The 19,429-nt window shown below is 41.3% G+C and overlaps 2 protein-coding genes across 3 annotated transcripts in view; one reads left to right on the top strand and one right to left on the bottom strand.

Moving 5' to 3' along the window:
• pex14 (peroxisomal biogenesis factor 14) overlaps positions 1-10,720 on the bottom strand; it is a 76,960-nt gene extending 66,240 nt beyond the window's left edge. The window contains exons 1-2 of one of the 2 annotated variants that reach the window (XM_012873476.3): positions 10,615-10,720; positions 7,021-7,071 (exon numbers count right to left, since the gene is read on the bottom strand). In XM_012873476.3, coding sequence (XP_012728930.1) covers positions 7,021-7,071; positions 10,615-10,650 — 87 coding nt within the window. In that variant the 5' untranslated portion in view covers positions 10,651-10,720. The remainder of the gene's footprint in view (positions 1-7,020; positions 7,072-10,614) is intronic. The other variant, XM_021321986.2, reaches the window with a different exon arrangement.
• Positions 10,721-11,751: 1,031 nt separating this feature from the next.
• Positions 11,752-18,120, top strand: dffa (DNA fragmentation factor, alpha polypeptide). The gene is made up of 6 exons (XM_012873482.3): positions 11,752-11,977; positions 12,754-12,912; positions 13,019-13,173; positions 13,361-13,565; positions 14,542-14,669; positions 16,502-18,120. The coding sequence occupies exons 1-6, from the start codon at positions 11,884-11,886 to the stop codon at positions 16,703-16,705; spliced, it is 945 nt and encodes a 314-aa protein (XP_012728936.2). The 5' UTR covers positions 11,752-11,883; the 3' UTR covers positions 16,706-18,120.
• Positions 18,121-19,429: the final 1,309 nt, after the last annotated feature.

The following is a 19,429-nucleotide window of genomic DNA, read 5'->3' as shown; positions in this document are numbered from 1 at the left end:
TGATTCACCCCCCAACCCCCTGCGTTCAACTCTAATGAGTCAAAAAGTGTGACCCGCACTTAAACAAGAAGTCACAGCCAGAAGCTGTAAACTCATTGCCCCCACCCTCATCCTGAAGCCCGCAACGTCGGCAGGACCTGGAAGATGTGCTCCGAGCGTGCACAATAAATCCGACGTGAAATCATAATCATAAAAGCAATTAGCTGACCCTGCGCCACTCGTCCTTGGACATGACAGTGAGAATTCATACAGAGTCCTCTAAGGAGGCGGCACGGAGACCAGGAGGAAAAAAAAAAAAAAAAAAAAAAAAGTGCAACACAGCAACAATAAAACGGAGGGCCCTTCCTGTGTCATTAACCACGGAAACAAACAGCATTGCGCACAATAAGCGCTGTGAAACAGAGAATTGGGCTTTTGTGCTTTTCGAAGAGAAAACTCAACCACGACCGCTGAAACAGACGGCCAGCTGCGCACCGGTGACCCCACGGTTTTCACTTCCATCTATCCATCACCCCCCCACCCCCTCACCCCCCACTATCAGGCATATTAGTGCCTTTACAATGATGTTATTTATAGAAATGAAAGTTGGTGCCTTTTATCAGGTTTGTGCAGCGTGTGTATAACCGGTTTACAACCAACACAGGAAAATCAGATCACTGATCAGATAAACATCGTTTTGTCTCCATTTCAGCAGAAGTGTGAAAATTTGTGAAATCTCTGGCCTCACAACCTTGAATCCACGCACACACTTTTTCTCACAACGACTTTCCACTCAGTAATTACAGTGGGACCTAACGAGTGGCTGCCACCTAGTGACCGTCTTCCCCAATAATCATGAAATATCTCCATTGCTAGCGCCCTCGCTCGGACCATAACTCTCCTTTACTGCAGACAGCTCCAATAAAGGATTACAATTACAATTAAAGTAATGAGCAAAGAAGGAAGAAAAAAAAAAAGGGGGGAAATCTCTGAGAAGGTTCCCTTGGCTAACTGAACGGTAGCCCGGTTTCTTGACAGAATGGAGTTAACTTACCGGACCCATTACCGGCTCTCATTTCATATTCTGCCCCAATAATTAATTTGAAGCATGTTGAAACCTGCAGTTCTCAAAAATTAAAACGATGGCCTTTAAAAGTGATTCATGGGAAATAATTACATATCTGAATTTTCAAACAAGATATGAAGTTCTTGTTTTTTTTTTTTTTTGGTTAATGGTGGCTGAGAAGTTAAACACTTAATTGGAATTGCTTTGAAGAAACTTGTAATTTCCGGGTTTTGTATATTTCTGAGGAGTTAAACAAAGCATCTAAACAATACACAGAAAGCATACACGTACTATAAAAGTAATCACACCCCACTTTACAATTAGACATGTTGCGGGCTTTGTTCCACTTACACAAACTAATGCAAAGTTGATTACACATGAACGTTTCTTCAACACGTTTTCCAAATAAAAATCTGAAATGTGTGGCATGCATATTTTCAGCCCCTCTTTGATTACAAAATAAAATCCAGTGCAATCAACTGCCTTCAAAAGTGCCCTAATTAGAAATGTATAATTTAATGTCAGTATAAAGCCAGCTGTTCTGTTCAGCCTGGAAGGGTTTTATGGGAACATTAGAGGACAAACAGACAAAGAAACACAGCAAGCAGGTCAGGGAGAATTGTTACACAGTTCATCTAACGAGTTGCAGGTTTAAAGCGATATCTTAAGCTTTGAACATCCCAAGCAGCACTGTTCGATCCATTGGCACAACTGCAAAACCTACGAAGACACCGTTAATGACCTAAACTCACAGCCTAGGCAAACAGTGAATTATGTAGAGAAGCAGCTAGAAGACTGGAGGAGCAGCTTAGACCCACAGCTCAGTGGGAGAACATGTTGACAGGATAATTATTACTTCTGCTCTCCAAATATTGGAGTTTCATATATATATATATATATATATATATATATATATATATATATATATATATATATATATATATATGCTCATATTCTTTCAACACTGTGAAAAAACCATCCCAGCACTGAAATCATTTCTCTGCTTAAGTTGAACACCCCACAGTGCAGATACATCGTTCATCCCTAAGAAGAAGTCCTTGCTGCACTTTGTTCACAAGCAAAATGCACACAGAAAACATGAGAAAGATGTTTTGGTCAGAGGGGACTAAAACTGGCCTTGTTGGCAAACATACAAACTGCTTTGTGTGACCAAAAAAAATAAAAAAAGCCTGAACACACCATCCTCGCTGTGAAATGGCATCTTGCTTTTCTTCAGCAGGGCAGGGGAAGCTGGTCAGAGTTGATGGGAGGATGCACGGAGCTAAATAGAGGGAAGTCCTGCAAGAAACCATGGGCAGCCTTCCAAGAGACTAAAGACTGGGGCAGGGGTTCACCTTCCAGCAGGACGACGAACACGCAGTCAGAGCCACGACGAGACGGTTTAGATGAAAGTGTTAGAAAATGGCTTCGACCTAAATCCATCTACGAATCTTTGGGCAAGACCTGAAAACCGATGCCCACAGGCACTCTCCGTCTGATCGAACTGATTTTGAGTGATTTTTGTAAAGAAAAGTCGTTGAATGTAAAAGCTGCTGGGAAGATACGGCCACAATACTCGAAGCTACAACTGAGGCAAAATGTGTTTCTACTAAATACCGACTCTAGAGAGGACATGAGAAATGCTTGACACACTTTTAACGGTTATTCGTAGAAAGAAATTGAAAACCAAGTATGATTTTCACACACTTCATGGCCATGCATTGGTTGGTGTTTTACCAGGATGTAGAATCTCAATAAAACACATAGATATTCGTGGTTGAAACCCTGACAAACTGTGAACGGGTTCAAGAGGAAGGGATACTTCTGCAAGGCACTGCAAACATGTTTTAAGAGGCATATTCTAACTAAGACCTCAGTTCAACCTTTGACTTCCTGGTAACACTGCTGTTTTACATTAGTCTTACACCCACATGGAAGCACAGAAAAAAAAAAAATCTTTTTCTTTTTTTTTTCACAAGCAACATATGAGCCACATCTGTCAGCCAGCCCCTCCTGGGATGCAGCGAAAGAGCCGACAGTGAGGAGGGGAAACTCTGACGGAGGAGGCTACAGTAGCTACAGCGGTCCCTCCTGCGCTACTAGTTACTGTTAGCTTGGCCTCAGCTAACCAACCCAAATACTTACCCTGAACACAATCATCTTCAGCCCCCCCCCAACTCTCCCTTCAGACCGAGGCGGCTACACTGTAGCAGAGGGGCTACGGAAATTTGAAGACTGCTGAGCCAAAACAGATCACTTCAAAGCGGCTTATTTAACGCTTGCTAAATTTTTCATCACAGTCGCTTAATATCCCGGGGAAGCAGAGCTTTTGAAGTTGCTGTGAGACCGCGGATGTTCTCCTTACAATTCTTTTCCTCCTCCCTCTGCTGTCCTAAAATCCCCAAACCTAAACACAGAACACGCACCCGGTATGTGTGCCAACACGCACGCGCGTGCGCTTGACTGACAGCGCTGCACCTTACAGCACACATAAACCGCACACGCCCGCTTGCATGCTTACAGACAAACAACCGTTTAGTCATCTGAGGCCTGGGTTGAGGGTTACTGCTTTGACGAACCCTGGTGCAGATCACCTGCAAACCAGACCATAAAAGCACGCACCGCGCGCCGGGTGAGACCAGGTACTGCTCGTTAGCTTCTCCTTTCCATCAGGCTGGTCTTTAGCAGGAAAATGAAGGATTTTGCTAAACATTTTTGAATTAATTTCCAGACAAAAACACATTTCATTTAGATCAGTCAAATCTTTCTACATTTTTGATGAAATTTTACATGTTAGACCAAAGGCCACATTTTTTTTAAAGGAGCAAACATTTGGATTACACCTATGATTTGTACATTTTTAATCACAAAATACGTAAATATGCAAGAAAACTATCTTTGATTATGCCATGGTAGATTTAACTGCAGCCCTACAGTTTCCAGGTCCAGATTAAAACTACCAATCTACAGATGGCACCGGCCTTGACATTGTTTGTCTCCCATGCTAACCCAGAGCCATTTAAGATGCCGTATCTGCCGGATACGGCATCTTATATGTCTTAATCTAACGCCTGTGTACATAAATGTCCTCAATGCCACTAATAAACTGGGTGGTGACGCATTGCAACAAGAACAACAAGCTTCAATTTTGCTGAATCCTTTCCGTGTTTTCTTTATGTAAAAGTAATTTTAAAAGCAAAATTATAATTACCTAGATAGCCCTAAAAAACATTTTTAAAGGAAAATTCAATGTAAGTCTCTAACTATTGCTGTTTTTAGATTACCTAAAGATATATATAAAAACAAATGTTATAAGACAGGAACTTTCACAGTGAGGCTACTGCAGATGTGTCACTTTTGTCATGGGGAATTTTAAGGGTTTCGTTCGTGGGAATGAAAATACACGGTTAGGATATCATCAGTGAAACAGTGACTATAGCTGCGGGGTTCTAGAAATAGCTTGCCTAATGTACACCTATGCTGATATGACAATTAGCCATCTGCCCACCTACAGTTACTCTAAAGGCTACAAATGCAGATCAGAGCAACTGAGATGGAGAGATAAGGTGCAATCACTGAGCCGTATATGGATCAATAACCAACAAATGATGGATTCTGATCAGGATCATGACGCAATGTTTGAGATTAGACCAATATATTATGAGTCACTGCCTTGACGAGATTCGTTGTAACGTTTGCTGCTGAATGCCTTTAAGCTGAATATAAGGCCTCTGGGGTTTTTGCTCTGAAGACTAATGCAGGGTTTTTGCAGGTCTATAAAAAAAAAAAGTCATTACCTAAATTTAGTTTATGTTTCAGTTGGCAATAATGTATTCAAACCCTACACGGTGCAGTCGTTTGTTATTCCTTAAGTCCCTATTTCAGAAGATGCATCCTGCAGTCAAGAAAAAGATGCAACTTTTTTTAAAGAAGGGTCAAATTACCGGTTTGCATTATGCAAAGCAAACGAATGAATCTACGAAAACTGGGTTAAAATCTGTCCACAGCAGCATTGAAACGTGGAAGGATTGCAATAAAACACAGTGTTCGTTTTGGCCAGTTGACAGTCATAAAACATCACACCTTAGAACCCCTGATAAACCCAAAATAGACTTTAAGCAACTGTTTATTGATATAAATAGTGCAGTCACAAAACCGCACTTACTCATAGGAGACTTTGACTAGAAAGCAGCAAATTACTGGAACTGAAATGAGCAGCACTTTTTAAAAAATAAAAAAGCTTGCAACATATGGTATTTAATCCAGGTTGAGGTTTATGTTTAAAAAGTCCAAAATCTCTTTTGTAGCAACATTTGCAGGAATAAATCATTCAGAAGCAGAGTCCTATATAAAAAAGGAAACAATTCAGGGTTTCTTCTCATTTTCTGCATAAATCAAGTCAACCAAAAATGCAGAAGAACTTGCCACTGCTGGGGCGAGCAAAAGGTCTAAGGACGGTGTGTGTGTGTGTGTGTGTGTGTGTGTGTGGGGGGGGGGGGGGGGGGGGGGGGGGTTAACAAAAGCCAGGATGGAAGTGGCCAAAAGGCATCAGCAGCGGCTGGCAGCGACTGATGTCCCACTCCACTGAGGAGGAAGAGTCTTTCAAACGGTCTCTGTAGCTGCAGGTCCAGAGGTGCCCCTCTGGGTTGTGTGGTGCCAGAGGCTGTGGCAATGCCCCCCCCCCCCCCCTGAGCTGGGCCCTTCTGCCACTAAGGAGACTCCATGCAGTGTGCCAGGGCCTCCTGATCTGGGCGAGGTGAGTCACAACCTGTTAACATGACTGGTGTCCCCAGTTTGACACACTGCGCTGTCTGACATGGCCATGTGCACATGAATGTTATACAAGTGTGTGTGTGTGTGTGTGTGTGTGTGTGTGTGTGTGTGTGTGTGTGTGTGTGTGTGCGCTCTCTTCCTCCTGTCCCTCCCATCCCTGCCAGCACTCCCTTTCCTCTCATCCAGATAAAATCCTTTCAGACACAAATTTCAATTATTCACCTCATCCAAATAATGCCATGTGACAAGAATTATCCCTACTGTAATAATCCACTTAACTGGGAAAGAGCAGCTCATCAAAAAGAGAAAAGGGGCAGGAAGTGAGGAGGGCGGTGGTGGGATTTGTTTCGGCGGTCTCGAATCAGGACCTTCGCAGCGAGAAAATTTCTTCCCCTTTTTTTCCAGGAGGCAGCCTTGAAGTGCGCCGGGATGATGAAATTGAAGTAAATTGAAAGAAAGCCTGGGAGAATGCTCCCACAATCAATAAACGCAGGATTAAATTAGCCTTGGCATGAAGGGATGATGGGGGGAAGATGAAGAGTGAATGGTGGCGAATGACATTGAGACATGCCGGCTGAACAATACAGCCTGCGTGTTGCGCCCATACAAGGACGGCGGAGTGTACCTGGGACGTATCCCGTCCCATTTAGGAACAACAACACACCTAATGAACACTTTCCTATAAACATTTTCAAAGAACTACGGACGCCTGTTGTTGGGAGAAGTCGCGGCTATTACTCAAACCTGAACTGCCTATTTAAGCACGGCTGGGAGGCTACCTAAGCAGGCCTCTCTTTCTCTGAACCCTTTTCTGATGACAAAGTGGATTTTTTTTTTTTTTTACCAGCAAGAAAAATCAAATCTGCTATGAAGACAGCATAGGTAAAAAAAAATAATATATATTAAAGTCACAGCTGCTGAAAAACAGAAACATTTCTTGATCTGTTTTTAATTCCAAATAAAAATAAAACATAACTTTATCGCCCATTATGTCTCAGGGATATCAGTGCAATGCAAAACACATGTTTAGAGTGGCTTGCAGAGTCATAAGATTAAGTATTTATATTTGAACTCACTGAGAATCCATGTTTGTTTCTATTTTTTAAGCATTAAGCAGGGTGAAATAAAGACATATTAGTGACTCTCTCACTAAAACCCCCAGGTTTCAGTCTACTAACTGAGACAACGGTGTGACTCCTTACCAGCGCTTCTCTGGGCCCAGCTGCCCCGTCGTCTCCAGGAGGAGGGCCAGGCTGCAAAGACAAACAAACAGCGGTGTTACGGCGCCATCTGCTGGACAACGGAGGAGGTGACGGTGAGGAAGTTTGCGCCTATAAAAGATGCAAGCCTGCACAGGTTTCATAGTTTCATATCCAAACAGCAAAAGTGCAAAAAAGAGAATTGTATGTAGAGAATAGAAAGGGGATCCAAGGGAAAATAAGACTGCGGAAATTTATCCAACTTAAATTTATACTGAATTTAACCCAGAAGCTTACAAAGGAAAACGTAAATGGCTGAAAATACAATGTTATCTAGTTATTGAATAAAAGGGCACATTGTTTATTGATGTTACACAGATCAACAACTGCTATGTATTCTTTGACTTTTTATCTTAAGCTCATCTTTTCTTGCACATCTAGCTTGAGTTCTAAATCTTTATAAATATACTGCCGATTAACGTTTTATCTCAGTTGTTGGAATTTTAAGATTTCTTTATTTGTTTTTTGTCATCATCAATTGGATTTTATAACCTATGCTTTCGAGAATTTTTTTTAACCATGTGGCTTGCTGATTAGTCCTTTGTCGTTTTGTGTTTGAGCCTCGTGGCTTAAACGAATCCAGCTTTGGGCCAACCAAGACAAAAGAATGAAAAGGTAAATAAGCACCAAGCAGGGTTGGCGCTTTAACATTTCTGACCCACTAATTCAGATTTTTTTTTCCCCTTCTAAAGACAAATATATATAAAACATATAAAAAGGGAGAAACTTTGCAGGCTCTGTGAACAAAAGCAGTGATGTTGAATCAAACAGCAAAGGGAGGAATTACAAGATGCTCCATATTTATGGACCAAAGGAAATGTCTCGTGCTTTGATCTAAGTTTAAATTCAAAAAAGTGGAAAGTACATTGGGTGACCATACAAAGTTCTGGTTAGTTTAACCAATAGCAAGAAATAAGTCTGATTTTCTTTCAGTAGCTGATATTTACATCAGCGCTAATAAAGGGGAAACCAGCAGACTCCAATCTCTACCTGATCCATTACTAAAGGCAAAGAAGCAAAAGCTATGAAAACAAATTTTTATGACAAACGTCTTATTTTTAAAATGACATGTAACAGGTGGTTCAGACTAATCCTTTAAGCAAGGGTTTACATCTGTTAAAAGGTGCTTTTTTTTAGCAAGCGTTGTGTTATATCAATCTAAAGATGTGGCCTTAAAGCAGGAGAAGTGGCCTAGCGGTTAGAGCAAGAGTTTCCCGGTTCTAATCCCACAGACTGTTTTTCTGGGTCCCTCAGCAAGACCCTGGGCCCCAGAATCCTCCCTGAGCGCCGCATAGTGGCAGCCCACGGCTTCCTAAGGGATGGATTAAACGCAGAGGACACATTTCACTGGAATGTATGTTCATCACAAATAAAATAAATAAAAACAAATAAAGAGGATTGTTATCATTGTTAATGTCTCACTGAGAGTAGGATTGTGAGTGTTATCAACAGTTTAGTTAGCATGCATTCTGCCTTTACTGATCTCTTTGATACAGTACCTCACAGGTGAGTACACCCCTCGTATTTTGTACATATTTTATATCTTTTCATGGGACAACACTGAAGATACGACCATTTAGTACAACGTAGTCAGTCTATAGCTTGTATAATAGTGTAAATGTGCTCTCAAAATAACTCAAAACCAACCCATTGTCTAAACCTCTGGCAACAAAAGCGAGTACACCGCTCAGTAAACACGTTCCAATTGTACCAAAAGTGTCAATATTTAGTGTGGCCACTAGGGCTGGACGATAATTCAATAGCTATATAGATCAATCGATAGATGTTTATCGATGACACAAAAAAAGGGGCAATAAAAAGTTCAACAAAGTAAGTTTTCTGTCCTTTTCCATTATAGTAACGTAGGTTAATATTACACTCTTTACATCCTCCCAACCAATCACAAACGCAGGTCTAGGAACCAAGCCCCGCCCCCTTCAAAGAGTTCAAAGAGCATGCTTTTTTTTTAAAAGCAACAGCATAAAATGGACAGGGCTGCACTTAAAATATATAATTTTAATTTCTTGATAATTATCGCTATTGATCAATAGGATTTCTATTTTATTGATATGCTTTATATATATATATATATATATATATATCGTCCAGTCCTAGTGGAGTGGCCACCATTATTTTCCAGAACTCGTTTGGGCGTGGAGTTCAATGGAGCTTCACAGGTTGACACGGGAATCCTCTCCCACTCCTCCATGACGACATCACCGAGCTGAAGGATGCTAGAGACCCCTTTCTCCTCCACGTTCTGTTTGATAAGATCCCCTGATGCTCAATAGGGTTTAGGTCTGTTGATGTGCTTGGCCAGCCCAGAAGCTTCACCCTCAGTTTCTATAGCAAGGCAGTGGTCGCTTGGAGACGTGTTTGGGGTCGTCGTCATGCTGGGATTACCGCCCCGCGGCCCGGTTACCGAAGGGAGGGAGGGGATCATGCTCTGCTCGAGTATGTCACAGTACCTGAACCAGTTCATGGTTCCCTCAATGAGCTGTAAATCCCCACAGCTGGCAGCATTCATACGGCCCCAAACCATGACACTGCCACCGCCATGCTTGACTGTAGGAAAGGACACTTGTCTTCGTGCTCCTCCCCTGGTTGCCGCACCACACCACCTGAACCAAGCAAGTGTACGTTGGTCTCATCAGACCGCAGGACATGGTTCCACGAATCCACATCCTTAGTCTGTTCGCCATCTGCAAACTGTTGCAGGCTGCCTTGTGCGTCTTCTTGACAAGAAGGCTTCCCTGCAGGGTGGCAGCCATGCAGACAGAATTGATCCAGCGTGCAGCGCCAGGTCTAAGCACTGACAGGTTGCTCCCACCCACCACTTTTTTTGAGGTTTAGAGTATATTTACACCATTACACAAGCCGTAAACTGACTACGTTGTATCGAAGCGTCATATCTTCAGCGTTGTCCCGTGAAAACAAAAATATTTACACAAACGTGAGGAGTGTACTCGCGTTTGCTGCTGTATTTACAGTAAAAATCATGTGACTATAAGCTGCCCAAAGTGATGAACAAGCAATAATTTCGCGTTTAAAGCGACTCTTCTCTATAACAACCGCTGTCAACTGTTAAAACAAACAGCAGCAGACTCCAACCGGACGGCCATGCGGCTCTTTTTGAATGACCTTTCCACTGCAACCATCAACAAGCACCCATGACACACACACACAGCCATGACTACATGCTCAGATGGAAACAACTTAGCAACATTTGGAGCGTTTTAAACGGCCAGCCGGTTACACAAACAGGCCGTGCAACCCGTGAAAACACACGGCCGAACCGAGGAGTCGTTTATATCCACTTCTCAACAGCGGGTTGTGGGGGAGGAAACTTTTTAAAGCGTCGTTCCCCTGTTAGCACGCTAACTAGCAAGCATGCTAGCACCCGTTAGCCGAGCAGTAGTAAAAGTAACCGCCACAAGGGCTAATGGGTAAGAGCAACACATTCTAGGCGCATTCAGAGAGTTCCCAATGTTATGTGGAGAGCGGGAGGTAAATGCTGGGTGAGAGGCAAAGAAAGACCTGTGCTGGTGGATCAGGTTGCTCGGAGGATGCCATCTTCCGAGCCCCCCCGATAGGTCGACGGAATCACGCTCGATTGCTTTTCCTGGAACAGCCTCTGGTCTGTAAAAGGTTCACACGCACACCAATATTTATTTTATTTTATTCAGGAGTCTGTTTGGGGAAAAAAGCCCCAACAAGAGGCAAAAATTAAAGGACATTTGTATTCTGTTTCGTGTCATCTGAAATCATGATTTAGGCTTTCTCTAAATTTCACAGTAATAATCAGGAACCAACATCCTTGACCCTTAGGCTCCCACACAAAATGCAACCTCCATACAAATAAATAAATAAATAAATAAATAAATATATATATATATATATATATATATATATATATATATATATATATATATATATATATATATATATATATATATATATATAGTTGTTGTATATGAAAATATAAATGAAAATTGGATGAAAAAGTAAGTTATTAATTAAGTTTCAGGTCTTTTTGTCTGTTTTTTGCTGTCACAGAGCTAAATCAATTTTTCACTGGGATGATAAGAGTCCTTAGTTCTTCTGTTGGCTCTATAGAGTATTGCGCAAAAGCTATTGTGGAGACTGTTGTTCATATCAGACAGGTCAAGCGTGGAGAAATGGAGATATTTGCAGCATGGTTAGGTTTAGGATGGTTCCATGGGCTTTGACATGTAGATGTAAGACGGTATACTTTTACATTTCCAAAACACAAACTAGAAACCACATATATGCTGAGAGTTTAATTTATGGGTATTTTCAAGTTTTTTTTTTTTTTTAAATGCCATAAACAAGCAATAAATAAATAAACAAACTTCATTACACATAAGTACATAATTCAGTGTGTCCATATGTCAAGAGGGTCAAGATATATTTATGACATTTACCTTTCATGGTTAAATCCATTTTAGCTATTTTTGACATTTATTTCTCTCTTATGTTGTATTTTGGTGTCGTCACCTTTTTGCTAAAATGTAAAGGTAGAAAGTAAGACATGAGGTGTGATTTTGCTTCTTTTTAGAGACAAGAGCGCGTAAAAAAAATCGAATCTTGCTTTGACTCATGTTGTGACGTCACCATACCTCGTTTCCCTGCTTAAACTACACATCCCGGCATCCACAGCGCTCAAGCGGCGGTTCCGCGTTCGAAAAGTAGAAGTAGGCTAGTTGACAGCTTAGCGCTGTAGTTTTCGTGGCTCGTAGGTGGTAAACTGGAAATTATTCCAGGTTTTCACGCTTGAGACTTAGAATGACAGATGGGAGACCCTGCAAAGTGTGTAACTTCACACGGCAGAAATCCTACGGCGTGGTTGTGCCCTCGCTGGATCAGCTGAAGAAAAAAGGTAAGTTGACAGGAGTAAAATTGTGATTTTGGGTTCATGTTAATGGAAACTTTGCGTGCCGTGTTATTGGATTCAGTTTCGCGTAGCGGGGGGGCTGCTGTCTTTGTTCACGTCAGTTTTCTCTAGCTTTGCGAAGGAGCAAAAAAATACCATGGAAGTGAATGAAATGCCAGCTGCGCTATGTTGGTGATGTGCAGGATCCACGGTGCCGCCACCGCTCAGCCTGGACTTGCTTATCAGTCGTGATCGCACACGCGTTGTGTGCAGTAACGAGTCCATTTCAGTCGTGTTCGGACCTGCTGGTCCTAAACCCAAAAAAAAAAGTCGGTCCTCTGTGTGCGTTCATTCCTAGATTACTAGTCATCAGGCGTTTCCCCCAGATCTATGAAACCCTGCAGCCTCTGCCCATCACAGGCATTTGATTTATTTGTGCTGTCGTTGAATTGATAATCCCGGTTACGCACTAAGTCACGCATTTAAGGTTTCCACTGATGATAAACTTTGGAAACCATGTATCCTTATTCCTCTTCACTGTTATGTTCTGCTTTTTGCGAGGTATAAAATCCCAGTTAAATAAATTTGTGGTTTATAGCCGTGACAGAGTGTGAAAGTGTGAGGGGTACGCATACTTCTGGCCTGCACTTAACAGATTTATCGATCGCAGCATTTGTTCCTGCGATTCTTCTAGTGATGCCTGACTAGAGGGATTACTTGGGCACAAATGTTGTGGAGCTCCTCGTACACCTGTAAACTTGAAATGACTCTCCTTCCAACAGGATGCGAGTTCCTCGGAGTGAACCCGACTGACCCGGTCACTGTGGTCCTGGAGGGCGACGGCACCATAGTGGAGGACCAGGCCTACTTTCTGTGTCTGCCCTTCAACACAAAGTTCATGCTGCTGCGTGATAAGGAGACGTGGGCTCCGGCCCGCAAGAGTAAGCAGGGTCCATTTTCTCCAGGCCTTGATGGAATCCCTTTTCATTCTGGTAAAGAAACGCCCATTTACGCGCTTTGCTCCTTGTCTCCGCTGTCATGTTGCAGTTGATGGCGGCACGGCTTGGATGGCGAGAGAGTCCATGTTGCTGGAGGCCGACGCCGTCGACTCGGCCGTCGTCGCCACGCCGTGGTGCAACCTGGCGCTGCAGCTGAAGGAAAACCTGAACAGTATCATCCTCATGTCTGAGGGAGACCTACAGGTACGGACAGGAGTGCCCTAGTTTACTCAAGATTCCTGCAGATTAGTAATGAGGCTGCATGGAGGGGGGAAAAAAACACATTTAATAGTTCTTTGTCATTTTAAAGGGTTGGATTATACAATCATTTTCATACTTTCGCATAACCAAGCGTGCCGTTTGGAGAGCTCACTGAACTTTCCTCTTCCAGTCATTAGTGGATGCGTCGTGCTCTGAGCTGGCCTCTGTCCTGGGCTTCCAAGAGAAGAAGACCCAGGAACTCCAGGAGACTCTGCAGAGGGTTTTGGACCGCAAAGAGGAGGAAAGGCAGTCCAAAGAGCTGCTCCAGCTGTACCTCAAAGCTGTGGGGAAAGAGGACGGACAGCAGGGAGACCCGAGCCCGCCCAGCCAGGATGGTACGGCACTTTTTTTTTTTTTTTATTGTGCCCACATGGAAACAGGCGTTGTAAATGACGATCTGTGAAATTTTAATCTCGTCTCATCCCAGAAAGGTTTGACAGATGGACTAGTTTTTATTTTTTTTATCACAATGAAAACCTTGGATTTCATTTGCGATAAAGGCGCTCAACAGAACCAGCTCTTTTGGTTTTTTAGCAAGATTTTCTGCAGCGTTCGTGCTTCTGGATTTACTGAAGCAAAAATCCGCTGATTACAGGGTTCCTTCCCAACTCTGGAATTTCAATTCAATATTATAAGCCTGGAAAAAGAAAGTCAGGGGATGGAAAACAACATTTCAATTCGGACTTTATTCCCTCGTCCGTTGTCAAATGTTGTTCCGTCCTTCCTTCTTTGTGCCTTCCTCCCTCCTTTAACTATGCTCTGCCCTCTTTTTTTTCCCATGATTTCGTCCATCCTCGTGTCTTCACTTCCTCCCTCATTTTATCCATTTTTATTCCTTCCTTATTTCTGCCCTTACTTTGTCTGTCTTTGCACCCTTATACCCCAGGAAACAGTCCTTCATTAGCAGTTAAAGGTTCCTAACGCCTGAGAACAAAAGGAGGATAAATTACTAAAACGTTTCAGTTGCATTTGTTTTTATTTGCGGGGGTACCAACAACAACAACTTTATATTAAAAGGAAAAACAATACTTCTATCAGGAATCCCCTCCTCCACTGAATAAACTTCCTATTTGAGATTATGCTATGTTTTTTTTTTTTTTTTTTATGTTAATTTAAATTCCTAGATAACATTTCGCACATCAAATGTACTTGCTTCACATCTGGATTGATCTCAGTGCATAGTTGCACCTGTAGCCTTCGGTCACTAGATGGAATCCTTGGTGCTGCTCAGTAATCCCTCATCTTTCACCGGTTTACTATAATTCATGCAGGCATATCAAAAGGGTCCTAAAACCTGTTTCAATGTGTCAGGTGCTGGAGATGTGGATATGCCCGACGGAATGGAGGTGGATTCTGCGTCCGGATTCCTAACCAGGACACTGATGGTCCTGAAAGGCAAAACGAGTCCAGAGACCAGACTTTCCACTGAGGATTTGCAGGTATCCTTCTTTCACTGCCTTTCTAATATGCCTGAAGTCTTATAAATAAAGTAAAAAGAGATTTATCAAAGTTTAACATGTGCTTCTTAGAAAATCTCTGTGAAACCATTAAATCAGAATATTCCAGCAGAACTTTGCAACAAAAGGACATTCCAGCTGTTCTGTGAAGTTTCCTGTGTTGTAATTCTCTTGCGTCGTTCCTTCTGGTGCAGGATTTCTCCCAGACGACTTGTCTTTTTCCACACCTTACGTTAACCTGCACATAAAGTCGACCAACCAGTTGTGGTTGGTCGACCAATTTGACCTGTAGTTCAACGCAGTTCAGCCGAATTTTGCTCTCATGCAGTTGGCCGCCAGCGTTGTTTCCTGTCTGTAATGTTTTTCTGTTCATGGACACCACTTTGAATTGTCTTGTTAATGAAAAGTGCTATATAAACAAGCTTGCCTTGCTTATCATAATACTTTTTTATAGTGATGAAGTGTTATTTTCTGGCCTACACTGATCTGAACCGGACGTCTGACTGCTCTCTTTACACAGTGGCTTTGTACTTCCCACTCTTCCTTTAAGGTCAGGATTGTGGACCAATTGTTGTCCTGTCACCATAGTCTCTCACCTGAACAGTGGATCTCACTGATCTGGATTTTAGCGTCCGACCTGACGCCATGTGTGGATCCGCAGCCTGCAGATGTTTAAACTTCTTTAAGGAGGAGGTCACTTGGTGCAGCTGCAGGAAGAGGGGCTGTTGCTGCACCTCTGGCTGAGGAAGATGCTCAAGCCTCTTGGCTGCTTTTCTGCTTAATACGGAAATAACTTTGAAAACTATAAATAATTATCTTTCAGATTCCCAACAAGGCACTACTTTGTTTGTTAATCGCATAGAATTGAAATAAAATTCATTGGTTTGTGGTTTTATAAAAAAAAAAAAAAAAAAAAAAAAGAAGTTCATGGGGTAGGAATACTTCTGCATTTCAATTTATGCGAAACTAGAAGTCCTAACACCTCTGAAACTTTTTTTTTTTTTTTAGTTTTTTTTGTTTAACCTATAATTAGAAATGGGTTGTTTTATGTAATTGCAAGCATTAGCTTTTGTCTGTTTATTTGCATTTGCAAGAAAAGGAACAATACAGTAGGGCTGGGCGATAAATCGATTTAATCGATTAATTCGAATTTACAACTCTTTAAGATTTCATTTTTGGAAATTCTGGATTTTAATTTGCCAATACACTCATTGGGTTTCCATGAAGAGAACAGCATGTGATGCTGAATATATGTTTAGGCAAATATATTGTCAAAATATTGTTAAGTGGAAACTTTTTTTTTTTACCATAATACGAGATACTTCATTTACTTATTTACTTTTTTTTTTAACTTAGTTTGAAGTTCACAAGTGCAGTGAAGCCTGTTCTTAGCTCAATGTGTAATACCACTAGCAGCAAATGTTTTGTTATATTTTCATTGTTTATAATGGCACGGCTGCCATCTTGTTTTACAAGCATGTTTTACAGCTTGTTTTTAGTTGCACTTTGAATTCAGGTCAACTCCCTGACGAAATGGTTGACATAAATGCAAGGTTTTAAAATAATTTCTTTAATTTCTTTTCATGAAACAAAAAGGAGGAAAAAAATCGATTAATCGGATTTGGTATTATAAAATCGGAGATTTATTTTTTAATCCATATCGCCCAGCCCTACAATACAGAAACATGTTTTGATGCATTTCAACCTCTGATGGCTTTGCTTTAAGCCCATGATTAGAATTAGCACATGCATAATCAAACCTCTCGTTCACATTGCCTTTGTTTGAAGTGATGTTCGCCTCTGTGTGCGTCTAGGTGGTGGTGAGCAAAGGCCTGGAAGCCATGCAGCAGGTGCTAGGCTGGGACGCGGCGAGGACGTCCAAGCTGCTGCAGGCCTGCGAAGCGGAGCTGTCTGCTCGCCTACAGCAGATCCAGGCCATGCAGTCCATCAGCAGCACACAGCAGGACGGCAGCACACAGAAGGAGGGGGCAGGGACGGCGACACAAGGCGGCAGCTAGGCCGGGGCTTTTACCTGAGCAGAGACTGATGGGGAGTCACACTAACCTGCCTCGGGGTCAGGAGGATGCGATTTGCTCTGTGTTGCTGTTTAGATATTTACTGCTGGAATACATAAATGTTAAAGATGTGGATATCTGCATTTTTTTTTTTTTTTTTTTTTTTTTTTTTTTTTGAGAAAGCTGCAAGGCAATGAAGGGGGTTGATGCCCGCTGAACGATTGGGTTTATTTGAACAAATCATTTTTTTTTTTGCTTTGTATTTGGACGGGTGCTGTACTGGGAGGATGGCTACACAGAATCATAGCCTTGTGAATGTTGCCAAACCAGCAACAGCAGGCTTTTTAGCAGAGGCAAGCATGGCGTTGTTGAAAGTGAACACGGATTTCAGCCAGTAGCCTACCTGGCAAGTATCGAGGGCTAAATGAGCCACAATTCAGTAAGAAACTTGGTGAATAAATATTCATATGGTTCGAAATGTAAATAAAATTGCTAATGACTGTAAGGTTATCTGTAATGATCCAAATATGTCTAATTTATGAAACCCATAATTACATGTGTAAATCCTTTTCTTAAAGCTAAATTCCTTGTAACACTATGTGTAACTATTGTAATGTTTATTTCACAATCCTGTGTCGCAGCACACAGTGAACGTTTCACTTTTTGATTCTTACTAAAGACAGCGGGCCTGACTAACACCTATAAACAAGGTGTTTGGTCTACTGTTGAACTGCTGTGGGTACACCAATCTAACGTAACTTGACAAGCTAATGTGACTATTTAAATAATTTCATGGACTGTCTATAAGGGAACTATGAAATGATTAAATACTTAAACTAACATACATGGAGTATAAGTTTTAATTGATTTTAAAATTGTATTCAGTATCTTACCGACAAGTTATTATTTGGATTTTATTTATCAGATTTCTTTAAAGTATCACATATACAGTTATTTGTTGTTTGATAATTTATTTTCTATATTGTGTCACTTTTAGCCCTCAATACTGAAAGTTCGCCATACACGTTTCTTTTTTTTCTGAACGAATGTCCACTAGATGGCACTGTACAGGGTTTCTGCTGGGCCCACGTTTGTCCGTTAGTTGCTTTCATATTAGGTTTGTACCCCTTTCATTTTCTGTTTTTTATATATATTTTTTAAATTTTCTATAAGCTTAATTTTGCTATTAAAAGTAGCGTATCGCGTTTTTAGGCAATTAAAATCAAAGCTCTACTGGAACATCATCCTTTACCAGCTCCTTTGAACTTGGAAAAAATGTGTATGCATAATGTTCGGCTTGAAAAGAGGGATTTTAATTGCTGGTTAAAACACATGGCTATTAGTTGTTCTAAGGCTTGTTGTATACAGTAAGCATTGGTGTAAAAGTACTGGAGATGCGTTAAAAAAAAAAAAAAAAACCTTACGTTTACTTTGCCAAAGTTAAATGAGTTGCATTATTTCTTGATAACTGTGCTTATCTTAAATTCTTTAACTGCAGAGTTTTATTTTTTTTTTTTTACCTAAAAGCAGCTCAGCTCCCAGTTCATTCTTTAAGTTAGGTTACCTGCAGTTAAAACTTCTCAGTAGTCGGTTGCAAAACCTGTTACTGCTGTTGTTATTGTTCCCATTTAACTGTTGTTGAATGTGATTTTTTTTTCTCTCCTAGAATTAGAAAACTGGTTCTTCAGACAGTTTTTATAACTCGTCCCTTTTAAACGTTCTTCCTGGTGTTTCTGCCTTGCTAGTAGTCTTTTAAGCACACCCAGTAACAACGGAAGGCGTGCTCGACATTTCATCAGATGCAGCATTTTAACAGAGGGGTAATGGATTTGGATTAGCCCGAGGAGCCCTTTCAGGGCCAAACAAATTGCATAATGAGATTTCTTTGGGGAATCATTTTAATGCACCGGCGATGATGAGTTCAAAAATCCGGTGCAACTTTTAGAAACATTAAAGTATCAATTAGATGCAGTTTGCTATCTACACGTCCCTATAAAACAATTTCCTTTTTTTTTTTTTATCAGTTAGAAGGGGATAATTTTTCTTTTCATAAATGTGCATCTCAAGGCAAAACTATAACAAAGCCCTAACCTGAGCAGACCTGTACAACACTGCCAACAAAACTAGCAGATGAACATGTTCTTTGTGCTCTAGATGATTTAATTCTATGTTTAACATACAACCCTGACAGTTATGTGTCGCTCTGATGGATGCGTGATGTAAGACTGTGTGACATGAACACGAGGGAGGTTTTCTACGGCCCGCCGTCTCCGGAGCACTGAGTGAAAACGGTGATCTTATTATAGATTATTAGAAAGATAAGGGTGCTCCAGTCACAACTGTCCTGTAATTGAGAATTATTGTGTCGCTGAAAAAACAGTTGAGCCTCAGCGCGTTACAGGCTGTTCCTTTTTTATGTATAGTTTTTTTTTTTTTTTTTAATTAGGCAGATTGTTTTTTTGGAATACACCAAACATAAAGATGTAATGTTTGTATATAGTGGTGTGAGGGGTACTTTTTTTCCCACCCCCCCCCCCCCCACTCACAGTTTTTGGTAAATAAATGTGTCTCCAGTCTCTTGACAGTGCTGCCTTGTTTCCATATATTTTCTGCACCTGTTTAGTATGTTCCTGCGTGAGTCAAAAGAATGATGTGCATACGAGCTGGAAGCTCACTGCTGCTGGGGGTTCCTCCAGCGGCTTCTTTAATGGGATTCATGGTGTGCGT

Source organism: Fundulus heteroclitus, chromosome 1 (assembly GCF_011125445.2).
Source record: "Fundulus heteroclitus isolate FHET01 chromosome 1, MU-UCD_Fhet_4.1, whole genome shotgun sequence".
NCBI classification, from domain to species: domain Eukaryota; kingdom Metazoa; phylum Chordata; class Actinopteri; order Cyprinodontiformes; family Fundulidae; genus Fundulus; species Fundulus heteroclitus.
This window is presented reverse-complemented; position numbering and strand designations above follow the sequence as displayed.